Below are 13,893 nucleotides of genomic sequence, written 5' to 3'. Positions count from 1 at the left end.
GTGTAGGGATCTACTTAATTCGCGGTTTTGCAGATTTCACGGAGACTGCAAAATCCGGGGTTGTCTGCAAAACCGACCAAATGAAACGTAATAAGAAGTTAAGAGGGAGCCAGTGGTCCTCGCTGCTGGGAGGGGAAGGCGCTGGCTGGCGGGTGGCACAAAAGGCAGCGATCAAGGGAGCAGCTGCCCCCTCATCCCTCCTCCGCCACCAATCAGCACCGAGGGGAGGGACGGCCACGAAATGCCCGCGAAATTGGCTCAGTGCGGCATGAGCAAGCCATGAAAAACCCTTTGTCTCGCCGTGCTTTACGTAGGTCCCTAGTCATATGTAAACTGCAGCAAGTGTCAGGGCCTTCATCGAGTCCTTGTGCACAACCTAAGTTATTAAAGTTTAAAAATGCACAAGGACTCGATGAAGACCCTGTATAGGGACGCCCCAGTGAGGCCTCGTGTTCCTGCTTGTTCCCAGGAGATAGCAAATTGACCGCTGACTTATGTTTCCCCGTAAGATATGCCCTGCTACTGCTACCATGCAGGCTTAACTATGCAGGCCGATGAGCAGAGGGGATGGAGGCCTAGCTTTTCCTATTGCCCACCCAACCTCTACAGGGAAGCAATATGCAAACAGCCCATGTTACTCCCAGACCCAAAGTCTGGGTTATCCATGCAGGGCTTTAAGGCAGGGCTCTTATTTCCTTGCATAGACCTGGAATCGGAGCCTGCACCTAGTCCTGCATACTCTGTAGCATTTCTTTCCAATCACTTCTCCATTTCTAAGCCTCACGTATCAAGATTTCAGCGTTGCTAAAGTCTGCTCCCATCCGTTTGACTGCCTTTGCAGACGGGGTTGCATGGCAGTGGTACCGAGTAGGATGCTGCACCAGCGTGCCTCTGGCATTCCAGTCCTGTCCCTCTGAAAGAAATGTTTCCAGGACTTATGGGAAAGAAAACCTTCCACTTGTGACCTCAATAAGTGCTGCCTGCCTGCAGACAAATACCTTGAAACAACAGCTTTAGGAGGGGTGTGAACATAAGGACCCTGCTACTCGGATTATTGCAGGGGGGAGGCATTTGTGGGTTGGGACAAGCATTTAGAGAAGGTCCCCGACCGTGCTGATTATTGTGTAGCGAATCTTACCTTGTTTCCCAATTCCACCGTTTCCACTGAGTTTGAAGTCAATGTGCAGCTGTTAACTCGTATGAAGCAGGTTTTGTCCTGCTTACAACAACGATGCTGAATGATTTCTTCTCTCTGTTTTCCAGCTGGTGGGCTTTGTCTATGCCTGTTATGTTGTCAGTGTTTTCACAGAAGAAGAGGACAGCTGTAAGTATTTGTCATCAAATTCTTTGGCAGTGGTTTTATAAAATATTCCCTTTCTCTCGGATTTGGCTGCATGAGGTTTGGGCTTTCAGCGTCAGCCTTCAGCTAGAAAATGAGAGAGAGAGGAAGTCCGGAAAAAGGGACGGAGCAGTTTCTTATCAACCTTTGTTCCTTCTCGCCTCGCAACTGGCATCACTGCCACAACTGCCCAGCGAAGACCTCAAGATCCTTTCCTCTTTCTAAATATCCCATAGTGGTCAGGTGCTTTCAGCCCAACAACTTGATTTTGTCTCCTGGGTATGCCTGTCTTAGAAAGAGAAACAAAGTGGTTGCTTATGGCTTCACACGTGTGTTGAACAGGAGAAACCAGTGAAGTTTCACCAGTATAAATTGGAGGAAGTAAGTGGAGAATCGGGTCTCATGTGTTCAAATGAGCAGCAAGGCCATGGGCTGAATTCCTTTTGCTAGGTGTGAGCGGACGGCGGTACTGAGAGCAAGACTGTTTGCAGATAACTGAACTGACCATCAACGTGTAAGACCGAGGTGGTGCGATTACAAACTCTATGTGCTTGATGTGGAGTTTTCTTAGGTGCCTTGGGTTGGTTATGGAGCTAAAGAAAAAGAGAGCCAGGGAAAAGCTAGTTGGATGATAAGGGTCCTGGATTTAACTGGAGAGATATAAGCTCAACTTGCATTTATTTGTGCTTGCTATCAAGTGCACCAAGACGGTGTCTGCTAATTATGAATGGCCTTGTAGCATATCCTCGTTGAAGTGTGTTGCAGTGGGTTGCATCCGAGTTACGTTCTCGGCGGGCTTTAGTGAGCATAGGTTTATTCAAGTCCGTGAATTTGAGCCAGATGACAGCAGTTAAGGATCTGGCCACATACCACTTCCTTAAGGCACCTCATCCATCACATCAGTGGGAGTAGGTTTGTCCTTGGAAAAAAAATGGATGGCAAAGATGTTTGCTGAAAAATACTGGGCTTCACTTGAACATTTGAAGCGAGGAAAGTTTGATTTCAAATAGGTTAGAAAAGACATTATTAGTCTGACTTAATCTGCCTATTCCTCTGTTGCTTCTTGTGTCTCTGTATTGACCAAAGTTGGCTTTATTGATCACTTTTCTCAGAGCTTAGCTACTGCACAAGCTGCAAAGCCCTATAGTAGAAGTAATCAAAAAATGTTTTGCTCCATCACCTTTATCCCTCTCTCACCAGCATCATCATTATGAGTTACCTAAAAGGCTTTAAAGGTCTGTTCCTTTAGATATTGTAAACGAAAAATAAGTCACCAGAGTCTGTTCATACCCAATGCTTTTTTTTTTTCAGGAGAAGCCCTTACAAGTGGAATGAATTATCTAAAAATACACAGCTCTATCTCAGAGTTTCTTTTACTACCGCCAGCATCTTACCCCTCCCAGCTTCCCAGACTCAGAGCTGAAATGCCAGCTTCAATAATTAACAGTGACAAACCATCAATATTTCACATTCACGGTGGTAGATCCTTCCAGTGACCTGAACAAATTTGAACCGAGTTTTAATTTTCTCTTCCATTTGTGGTTTCTTTTAAATGTTCCTTTGATATGTGGCATGAAGTAATTACAAGTGCTGGAGCACGTTAATCAGGAAGCTTCTGCTAACGTGATTTTAATGAGAAAAAACATAACAGGATCTCCTAATGCTGAACTGTGGGCAAGAATATTTTAGATGTGCTAATGCATCATAATATATGGATGAGCTATAGCTAAGCTTTTCCTATGTGACTAAGCTACTGGATGCTCAAACTGAGATAGCCCTGATTGTTCAGGGGCCAGAGCTAATCATTTTTGGAAAATCATGCCCTTTTCTGGCCATTGAGTCAGCCAAAAAACTAAGGCCAACAACAAAGTCACTAATCAATTTTGAAAATTTTAGCCATTTTTTTTTCTTTTTGGAGTTATTAGGCAAAAAAAAAACACCTAGGTCCTACTTTCAAAAGTGATTTGACCAAGTAGACGGCCAAGTCTCATTGAAACTCAATGGAGTTCAAGCTCCTAAATCACCTAGATACTTTTGTGAATGCTATCCCTGATCTACAGTTATTCTACAATTGCTTCATTAGTAGCACATTGGGCGCGTCTACACATCGCTGTACGGTGATGTTGCTACTGCGCCGTGTTTGAGTACTCCCAAAAAGCGCAAAGTCCTTTTGAAAGTACTCAAACACGGCTCAGTAACCGCCTGTACTGTGCTGTACGGGTAGTGCACACGAAGAAGCGAAAAGCATGCCGCTATGGCGACATAGCTAGCGATCACGTGTAGACTTACATGATTGCTACATCACCGTAGCGCGCCGTACAGCGATGTAGAGCATCGCTATGTCGCCGTAGGGCAATATGTAAATGCGCCCACTGTTTATCAACCTAGTGCTGGGCAGGGGCGGGGGTGTGCTGAGGTCTTGGAGTCTGAAGCTTATATATATGTATATATAGATATAGGTAGATAGATCTATCTATCTATCTATCTATCTATATAGAGATAGAAAATGTGTAATAATATATATATATATATATATGTATACACACGTATGTATGTATGTATCTAGCTAGCTAGCTAGCTATATATAGAGAGAGAGATAGAAAATGTGTAATAATACATATATATATACACACATCTACGTATGTATCTATCTAGCTAGCTATATATATATAGAGAGAGAGAGAAAATGTGTAATAATACATATATATACACACATATGTATGTAATATTTCTGTTTTATTAATATATGATTTGTAAAATATAGAACTAAATAACAGCCCCACCTTCTGGAAAGAAAAAGAGTGGACATCTGTATAGGCAGTGGGGACTCAGCTGTTAAATACAGCATATGGAAGGGACATAAGCATACATAATACAGACTGGGGTTCAGAAATCTTCCCCCGTGGGCAAAATATTCTGTAATTTCCTCCAGTGTCTAGTTCTGGCCAGACACTGGAGGAAATTACAGAATATTTCCTAGGCGTAGGAAACACAGTATAGGGGGTAGGATACTGGACTGGGTGGACCACACATCTCAGCCAGTATGGCAGTCTTAATGAGAATCTTCCTGAATCTGAATTACAATATATACTCCAAGCTGAAGTTTTCAAAGGAGTCTAAACACATTAAATGCTCACATCTCATTGAGAAGCTCCTGTTGGAGCCCTAGGAAATCACAGCCTTTGTCTTTAACTTTACTATTGAAGCCACATACAAAACAGTACAAATCAGACCAGATCTGCTCTAGGTATGGTTGACCATCATGCCATATCAGCAAAGCACTTGCAAGGTGAATGCTGTTTATATGAGCAACTCCACAGTTTGGCCAGGACTCCCTAGTCCCCCCCACGCGCAATAAGCTGCTTAATGCCAGGAGCTTTCTGTCAGCTTTGCTAGGTTGCTCGCAGCTCACATCATGGCACACCCTGGGCTGAGCTACCTATTTTGACCGTGTTTGTAGTGTAGATTGGCCTCATTTTAGGAGAAATCTGATTGTCAGAACGTTTTGTGCTGGATGATGGCCTTGTTCAGAAGCGTGTTCACCAGATGCAAAACAACTACAACAGCACAGCTGTTTCTGGTTGGGCCACACTATTTATAAAGTGTGAGCAGAACAGCCTGACAATCAGCAGCGCAAAAACTCCCTTGTCCTAGTCTGGGCATTGGAGAAAATAATCTTAATATTTTTACAGGTTTATTCAACTCAAATTAAATAGATCTGAAAAACGATCAGGGTCAGGGGAAAGAGCAGGTTTCTAATATACCAAGAGCAGGTATCACTGTCTCCCCTAAAAGACCCTCCACTTACCGGCATAACCTGTGCAACCCACTGTTTCCTGCTAGCCCTGCACATTTTGGAGAGGCAGAGGTATTCTTCACCCACTCACACCAGCTGCAATGTGACACGGACCCCTGGTGACATGAAAATGGAGTGGGGTTGGCCTCTTGTTTCTCTTGACCTTTGTGTTTTTTAACTCCAGTCTTGAAAATTCACACAGCAAAGAGTTTCCATTCCCAGGAGGTCTCGGTAGATAGGCAAAGACCTCTCATTTGTCTTGAGTCATGAATAAAGGCAAAGCAGAGGGTTGCTAGCAGTCACCTTTCTATCTCCACACCATTCTCTGTTACATTGTGCCACCTACCCGTTTTCCTTTCCTCATCCCTGCCATGTATTTGGGGGTTTTTTCTTTTGGGTTTTTTTTTTAATTCATTTATTATTTGGGTTTTGATTTTTCTTTCAGTTGATTTCATTGGTGGATTTGATCCATTTCCTCTCTACCATGTCAATGAAAAACCCACCAACCTTTTGTTCAAGCAGACCTACCTGTAAGTATTGGTTCACGAGACAGCACGTGCTGCTTGGCTTCATGGCTCAAGGGTGCTACTGTTTCTCTCTAACAGGTTGGTTTTCGGTGCGCACACCTGTCAGGGTATGTATGGATGGGGGCAATTCATAGGTTGTGAGGCTGGAAGGGACCTCGGAAGATCATCGGGTCCAGCCCCACATCGCCAGGAGGGATGAAGATGCTGAGGTTGCTGATGGGGGCCAGCCTGTGCTGCCATCCTGGTTCACAATTCAGATTAAATGCTACCGTGTCTGATTAAAGCTTTGGCCCTTCAGTGAAGACCCAAGGCAGGGCAGCTATATGCATATTGTGGGAAGGAGGGGAGAATCTGCCTGTCCCTCAACACAGAGGCAGGAGCCCCTTGCTTTGCTATCAAAGCTGCATCTCAGCTTTTTGCCTGAGTTACAACACAACTGAGTTTTAGCCCCTCTCAACCAAGCAGTCCCATCCGCTGGCCACTCCTCTGCTCCCCAGCCCTCCCTGATGGCACAAAACCAGCCCAAACCCTTGCTCCATGAACTGCTGAGGCTGCCGGGTCTTCCTGTATCTTTCCTGGTTTGCACCCGCACAGTGCAAAGTTGGCATTTCCACCCTGTTCGATGGGTAATACAGGCTGCTGCATTTGGCCTTCTGAATATATTTTGCTGGAATTGTATTTCCTGTCATTCAGACAGACCATCTTGCAGGATCCCAAGCTGTTTTTTTCCCTGCACTCATTTAATAGAAATCCATCCTTGAATTCCAACTCCTGTCCTCTGATAATCCCCATTTGGCTATTCAGTGCACAAAGGCTTTTGTGCGGCCCGCTTAAGAACTGCTTCTTAATGAGATGCTCGGACCTAAAGGCTGGTATTACCTATGTTAAGCAGCAATAGGCATTGAATTTCTGTTACTCCCCACGTGGAATCTGAGAGAAAATTGCATGCTGGGGTGCTGTTAAGGGAGGTATGATTTTAGGTCTAATGCTTGGAGCGATTTTTTTTTCCCCCTTAAAGCAAATAGGCTGAAGGGGAGGGAGGTGAAACAAAAACCAGGGAACTCACCCTAAAATAGAGTTGAATAGCTACCCCAATATACATCTGCACCCCCACACTCTCTGTGCTATCACAGCACAAGCCCAGGAGAACAAGTGACTTTTTGCAAAGGAGTTAAATTGTTCATAACTAAGGGGTGCAGCAGCTTTATTAGGACGGATGCAACCGAAGATTAAATATTGATTTCCCTCTTATTTTGTCACTCTGGGATGGGATTTTCTGGAGCTGGTAGAAGCTGTGGGGCTCCTAGGCAGCTGCTTGATTTACTAAGCTGTCTCAGTGGTGCAGCTCAGAAAAATTGCACTTATGTAAAAAGACTTTTGGCTGTTTTTCTCCTGAAATGAGTTTGCAGAAGCAGCCATTGCTGGTAGCAGAGGCTTCTTTCCCTCCCACTGGTACAGCACAGGGCAATGGCAGTGCAAGCTGCCTTGCAAGACTCCGCCAAAGCAGACAGATGCCATTGATCCCTCGGAGACACCAAGAGTAATTTAGTAAGAGTAATCCAATCCTGATTGTTGGTGGGGTGGGTTTGGTGAGGCTGCATACCAATGGTTCTCAGATTGCTAGACTCGGAGCACCCCTTGGAAAATGCCGGTTCAGCCCTCCCTCGTTTTATTTTCCATAGTCAGCAAATACAGCCGTTCTTCCATTGCAGACAACTCAGAAAGGTCAGGACAGGTCAAAATGTTTTTGCCACTATGGATTCCTATTTGATATCTCTTTTTTTTTATCTTATGAATTGTATGTAGGTATTTGCACACCTAATGGTGCTAATATTGTGTGGCACCCAGCAGCACCCTTAAAAGGATCTCACAATACCCCAGGGTGCCACGGCAGCCTGGTTTAGCACCTCTGCTGCACACAGTCGTGCTTTAATTGCACAGGTGAAGTTGGGGTGGAGACAGTTCACTTCTGAGAAGTGGATAAGATGGAACCCATAGACTTCACTGTAACCTCTGGATGGCAATATCTTTTATTTATGGCTGGTCTGGTCTTACCTCTCCTCTGCATAGGCCCAGCCAGAGCGGGAGCCAGGGCAGAAGGAAGGAACGATTTCCAGAGCATCTTGTAGCCTATCGGCACCGTGAGCCCAGTTCTTATTGCTGGGTTCGTTTTCTGGGAGAGCCAGAATACCAAGTCTTTGTAACCATTTTATAATAAGGTCATGGCATCTCAGCCACAGTTCATGTGTTTCATACCTGGCTCCAGGTTGCACAACCCCCCCCCAAAAAACACTTCCGTCTCCCCTCCAAATTAATCTCTGCCCAAGAGCTTTGAGCTTGTTCATCCTTTCTCAATGCTCCACCAGGAAAACCAAATTCCTTTATAACACTAGTAAGTCAAGTCAGATTCCCACACTGGATTAGTGCTGTCCTGAGGATGCCACAACCCATCCTGTCCCCAGTCCGCCACTCCTGTGATATGTTCACTGTTTTACCACAGTCCTGTTTTCTAATGGGATCACGCTGGTCTCTACTGAATGAGATGGTTCACCCTCACCCAGGCCTTCGCTACCCATCTGATGCATGTCTTCCCCTCCTGGCCATGCTCCTTCTCTCTCACCCCATCTTCCATCTTCACCTTGACTCTCTTCTCCACCTCTCTGAAACCTTTCTGAAGCTTTATAGATGTTAAAGGCTCCCCGGACCATTGTGATCCTCTATTCTGATCTGCATAGTACAGGCCGGAGGACCTCACCTGGTAACACCTGCCTGAATCCCAGAGAGAAGCTATTTGTGTTCATGGCCTCACATAGAAACTGGACCGATAGTGTATGGAAGTTTGCTTGAGTTGTCTGTGAAAGTCACCTGCTCTGAATCAATCAAACTGCTGCTCGCTGAGCAAAAGGTGACACCAATCATTCACTTTAAAATTAATCTTCTAATGAATGTGACTAGAAGGTGTTTTAGGGGATAGTGTATGAGCACCTGGGTTGAAATATTAGAGCGTGGGATGACAAAGGATTTATTGAAAACTAAAGATAAATGTCTCATCCAGCCCAAAAAGAAAGTGTGTTCCCTGCCTAATGAGTTTTCATCAGTGAGGGTAGGAAGCTGAGGAGCTCACCAGGTCTGTCCCTCATTAGGCAATGCTGAAATTCATGCCATGTCTCTTTGCAATATTGTCTTCCCCTACAGAGAGTCTGCTCTACTTTGGCTACTAGTTTGGGGTTATTTAATATTTTAAAGCAAAGCTTCCCACTGTGCACACCCACTCAGTAGCTTATTGAACCAAAGCAGTTCTTGCAATGAAATTTAACCTTGTGAACGGCTTGAGATCTCTGAACAAAGCTGCTGCTCTTAAGGTCATCAAGAACTCAAGTACCTACGCTGCCTTCCCAGTCGCCAGGAGATTTTGATGTACAATGACACGGTATCAGACTCAGCACTACGTTTGCTTTAGAGAGGTTATTTAAGCAGATAATGCCACTATCTATCTCAGAAGGGAATAGTTGTTTAGTACCAATCCTTTTTTAGACTAAAATTGCCCCAGGCATGATTTTCATGCTAAGCCGTAGGACGGTTCATACAAGGGGTGGAACTGGGAACTCAGAAAGTTTGCAGGTATTCGGGAGCCTTGCCGACATCTTGCATTTGTACGGGAACTGAGTAAATTCTGCTAGTTGGGGGTTTCCGTTGGAAGCATTCATCCCATTTTCTGACAGTCTAAGAACAGTTAAAGTGGCTTTTCATTTTTCCATCTGATTTTTGCTACTGCTTGGTCTCGAGGGTCGTTCCCTTCCTCACATTTAAGCAGCTGAGCAGTGCACAAGGAACTGGGTCTGTTGGGAAGCATCTGTTGATGTTGTCTTGTGACATTAGTAACATAAGCAGACAAGGTTTTGGGGTAAATCCTGTTGTTTTTTATTAGACCAACTGAAATAGTTGGGAAAATGTTAGAATTGTAGAAAAGTTTAGAAAATCTGCAGCCTTAGCATTCCATAAATGCAGGTTGCTACACTGAGCGGCTGAGCATAGGGTAGTGTTCTCCTTTTTAAAAGATGGCTTGTAAGAGAATAAGTCTGGAAAAAATAGCCTGGGGAGCTCCCACTACTCTTATACCCTTGCTAGCAAAACCTGCCTATTTCTAAGGGCCAAATTTTTAAAGGTATCCTGGTCCCCAAAGATGCAGAGAGGCTCCTAGTGAATGTGCTATATGTCTAGGCACCTAGCTATTGATTTAAACAATAGGGCTAAGTACAGACAGTCAAAAAGGCCAAGGCTAAATTGATTTAATCTTCTCAGGTTAGTCTAAGCTGTGTAGATTGAACCAATAAGAATCACTTTTGATTCTGGAAACGCAGCCGCACGCCGGCAGTGGTCCAGGCCAGAAGCTGGAAGGCACTGGAGCACGCCTCTCTGCTCAGCTGGAGCAGACAACTTGGGCCAAGGCTACCCCGCAGAGGGGGAGAAGGGCGTTGTGGAGGACATGCAAAGCATCCTGGGATGCTGGGGGACTATTCACCTGAATCTGGAGGGGATCTGGGACAGAAGGTGAATAAACCGATTTCACTTAAATCAGTTAAGTCTGATACTGCATTTTGAAACGTAGTCTGAGCCATTTTGAAAGGGGTTTATGTGCATTGAACTTCTGTTGCGTTACAGATTTGAACTGGTTTCCAGTCACTTACACTGGTTTATCTGTTAATTTCTGTCCCCAGACTTTGGAAAATCCTGCCTAAATACCTTTAAAACTTGCCCCTTTGTCTGGAGGTTGTGGGATTTCAGAGCTGATGAGTTTTATAGGTGAACCACGCAGCGTGCATGCTGCAGAGCACACACGTACATGGGATATGCCATTTATTTTGCTCCTACAGACTCCATATGGTTTCAGATCATCTGAAACAGCATATATTTTACCCTTGGCTCCTACACTGATGGATTTCTTGCCTCTCTACAGGCCTGCGTAAGTGAAGAGGATTCCAAGGCTGGATAAACCTTGCACCCAAGAAACAAAGGTGCTGCAAGACGCAACCCCCACCCCGGCCTGGAGCTGCAGCAGAGGAAACACCAGGATGGTGAAATCCATTCCACTTTTTATTTTGTTATATTTTTTTTAGCACAACGAATGTACACGCAAGAACCACCACTTGGTTTGTTTTTATTCTGTGAGCATCCTGATGAACCATTAGTACCATTGGCCTGGCCCTATGTGGCCCACAGGTAGGGCAAGATTACAGGGCTGGCTGCAAAGAACCACCTCAATGGAAACCCTTCACTCCAGCCTGATAATCAAGAGTTGAACTGTGAGCTACTTTCTTCCACCTCGGATCTGTAACGAAGACAGTGCTGCATACCACACTGGTTCAGGCTGCCATAGTTTTGTAGTTTACCTGGTTTTTTTAATGGACAAAACGCCCTAAACACCGTCTGATCGCCTCCTTGCCTTTGAGAGATGGTGAAGGGGATATCTACTTTGGAGAAATGTTGGGGCATTTGTTTTAGCAGTTAAAGAAGGGTTTGCGTGCTTCCCCTGCCTCCCTATTCATGCCTGCCTCCTGCCATCGCCCCTTACAATCTGTGGCCTTGCTCACATGATGCATTTCCTCTGATTTCAGACACCCATGCAGATGGGCTGCTAGGAGCTCTTTGCCCAAGCATGCAAAGCCCCTGGTTGCTCTTGGTGCAATTTAGCCCAGTCTGAACCATGAGCAAGCCCACCCGGGCAAGCAGCAGCTGATAACAACATCCCCAGGAAGCCGACCCTGGTGCAGCTACAGTCACAGCTGGCGGACTGCAGCCGGCACTGGGGAAGGCTCAGGCCACGTGCTACAGATGTGTAGGGCCAGCTTCATCCACGCAACAGCCACGTTTACTCCAGGAATGTCCTGACCCAAGGGGGCCTGCCGGACATTGGTGGAGGAAGGAATAAGAGGGGAAGAAAAGAAAGAGGGAGCATATAAGTGTAATGAAATGGCATTGTGGGTCACAGCAATTCATTTGAAAACAATAAATAAAATAACTTGAGAAAGGAGTGATGTACTTGTTGCTAGCTGCCTTACTTAAACCCACAAATGTCAAGTTCTGGAAAAATACCTACAAACCTGCCTTTCTCTGCAGCTTCTCTCCCCATTATGTTGCAGGTGCAACGGTATGTGTCATGATCTTGCTCAATTCAGCCAAAATAATCACTTTTATTTATTTATTTATTTTTTAAGAAAGAGGGGAAAAAAGTTGGAAGGAGCCAAGGTGATGCTTTGAAGCCGGGTGGAAGAATTAGTCGACTGAGCTAAAAACAAAATAGTAGGGGTACAGGTCCACCGGCAAGGAGCTATAGGGAAGCTTTAAGCAATGGGTAGTCACCTAGAAGTCCCCCAAGGAGGAAAGAACAAGTCTTGTTCAAAGGCTGATTATTACTGGAAGTGTATGAAGTGTTTCTACCTAACACCCACTTCCAGGTACCTGTTGCAATTTAGAACCACAAAGACCAGCCCCATGCTTCCTGTCTCGTGTCCATAGAAAGTACATCCCTGCGTAAGAGATGTCATTTCTTCTCTCGCCCCATCCTTCAAGAGCAGGTGCTACAAAAAAAGGGGAATCTGTGTCACACTGAACAACAGCTCAACCAGAACCACCACTTTACTTGCAGTTATGCCATTTGTCTCTTTTTGCCACCTTTGTCTGAAATCACACTTGCTTTTAAAGGCATTCCAGCCACCACACGGGTCTGTTTTATCGCTCCCATTCACAGCAAAATGAAAGCCCTTGTGTGGTGCAGTTACAGTGCAGCAATTTGGGTGTGTAGGCTGAAGCTATCAATCTTTCGGTGCTTTCTCCACCTTCTCTTCCTTTGTTCGCTTTTCTGAATCATGCTAATTCCCAGAATTGCTTGAGCAGTAAAAAGCTCCTTGAAAGTACTCCCCCCGCCAAATCCAACTGAAATTCAATTTGTAGCATGAAAAGCTTTTTCTTTTATGTATAATTAGCCTTATCCTCTCACTTGAGCAGAAAATACTGTCTTATTGAAAGACGAAAGAATAACACTAGAATTTCTTTTAGCCCTACAGCCTTCTTTCTTGAGTGCGACCAATGGAAGTGGAAACCATTTTGTTACCTCTTGTTCATCAGAGAAGAACTAAAAACAGATCATCTGCTATAGGAATGGGAGGGGTGTCAATGTTAGTTTTAAACAGCCAGCGTGTTGCATCTGTCCTGAGCATCAGGAAAGAAAAAAAATAAAATAAATCAAGGTCTCAAAGTGCTTTACAATCGCACAAACTTATCAAGACCTAAATATAGGATGCAATACGACACAGCCAAAAGATATGCAAGTTTAAGTGAGTTAACCCACTCTTTTCGCTCCAGCTTTGCATTCTCCGCTCTTAATAGTTGAAACCTGATTAAACTGATCTGGGCTGCGGGGGCCTGGAGTAGCTTCGGAAGAGTCAAATAACATCCCTTGAAGTGAAGCATACTTCAGTCTTGACTATGGTTGGGATTGTTTACTGCAGGGGAAAAAAAAAAAAGACAGGCCTGAATCAAACAATAGAGGATTAAATTTTGCCGATTTATGCCTGTGTCCTCATAGGAACTGGTCTCGTTAGAAGAGATCAATCGATAGGAAAAGTTTGGGACAACATTGCTCATCTTAAAGTGACCTCCACTTACTTTCCCATTCACAGGGGTATGAATACTCCAGCTCATTTTAGTGCTTCTTTTGATATAGCTATTCCACATTTAATAATTCATTCAAACAGACATTTTTCCTATCCTAAGAATCCATATACATTCATATTTCTATCATACTGTAGGGAAGAAAGAGCAATTGCAGGCTTATTTGCACAGATCCTATCATGGTTAAGTTAAGTTAATACTGCCATCCACTGGTTAAAAATATATAGTTCTAATTCATACAAGTTTGTATACAAAGTCTATTTTTATTAATGATATAGCAAATACAGACTGAAATTCACACTAATGGTTGCATAGAGCCATGAAGGGATGCATGCATCGGATGGAAACAGCAACACACAAAACAGGAACTTCTGACACTAGGAAGAAGTGATTTCTAATGGATTTATTCTACAAGAAAGATTTCTTTCAAGATCTCAGCCCACCTCCTGGGCAGCTGATGTTCAGGACCCTACAGTCCTGCTGCTGCCAATTCTTTAGTAGCACACAGCTATGCTTAGAAATAAAGAGCCAGCTTCAATTCAAGAGTAGCCTCAAGTCTT

The 13,893-nt window shown here is 44.4% G+C and overlaps 1 protein-coding gene across 3 annotated transcripts in view; it reads left to right on the top strand.

The window, feature by feature from the left end:
• The window catches only part of NKAIN4 (sodium/potassium transporting ATPase interacting 4), a 72,716-nt gene extending 61,029 nt beyond the window's left edge, over positions 1 to 11,687 (top strand). Inside the window, exons 5-7 of one of the 3 annotated variants that reach the window (XM_025201749.1) lie at positions 1,264 to 1,324; positions 5,581 to 5,665; positions 10,620 to 11,687. In XM_025201749.1, coding sequence (XP_025057534.1) covers positions 1,264 to 1,324; positions 5,581 to 5,665; positions 10,620 to 10,629 — 156 coding nt within the window. In that variant the 3' untranslated portion in view covers positions 10,630 to 11,687. Of the gene's footprint in view, positions 1 to 1,263; positions 1,325 to 5,580; positions 5,670 to 10,619 lie in introns of those variants that run through there. The other 2 variants (XM_025201751.1, XM_025201750.1) reach the window with 2 other exon arrangements.
• The last annotated feature ends 2,206 nt before the right edge of the window (positions 11,688 to 13,893 follow it).

Source organism: Alligator sinensis, unplaced genomic scaffold (genome assembly GCF_000455745.1).
Source record: "Alligator sinensis unplaced genomic scaffold, ASM45574v1 scaffold752_1, whole genome shotgun sequence".
NCBI lineage: Eukaryota > Metazoa > Chordata > Crocodylia > Alligatoridae > Alligator > Alligator sinensis.
The sequence above is the reverse complement of the archived record's forward strand: the minus strand, read 5'-3'. Positions and strand labels throughout refer to the sequence as shown.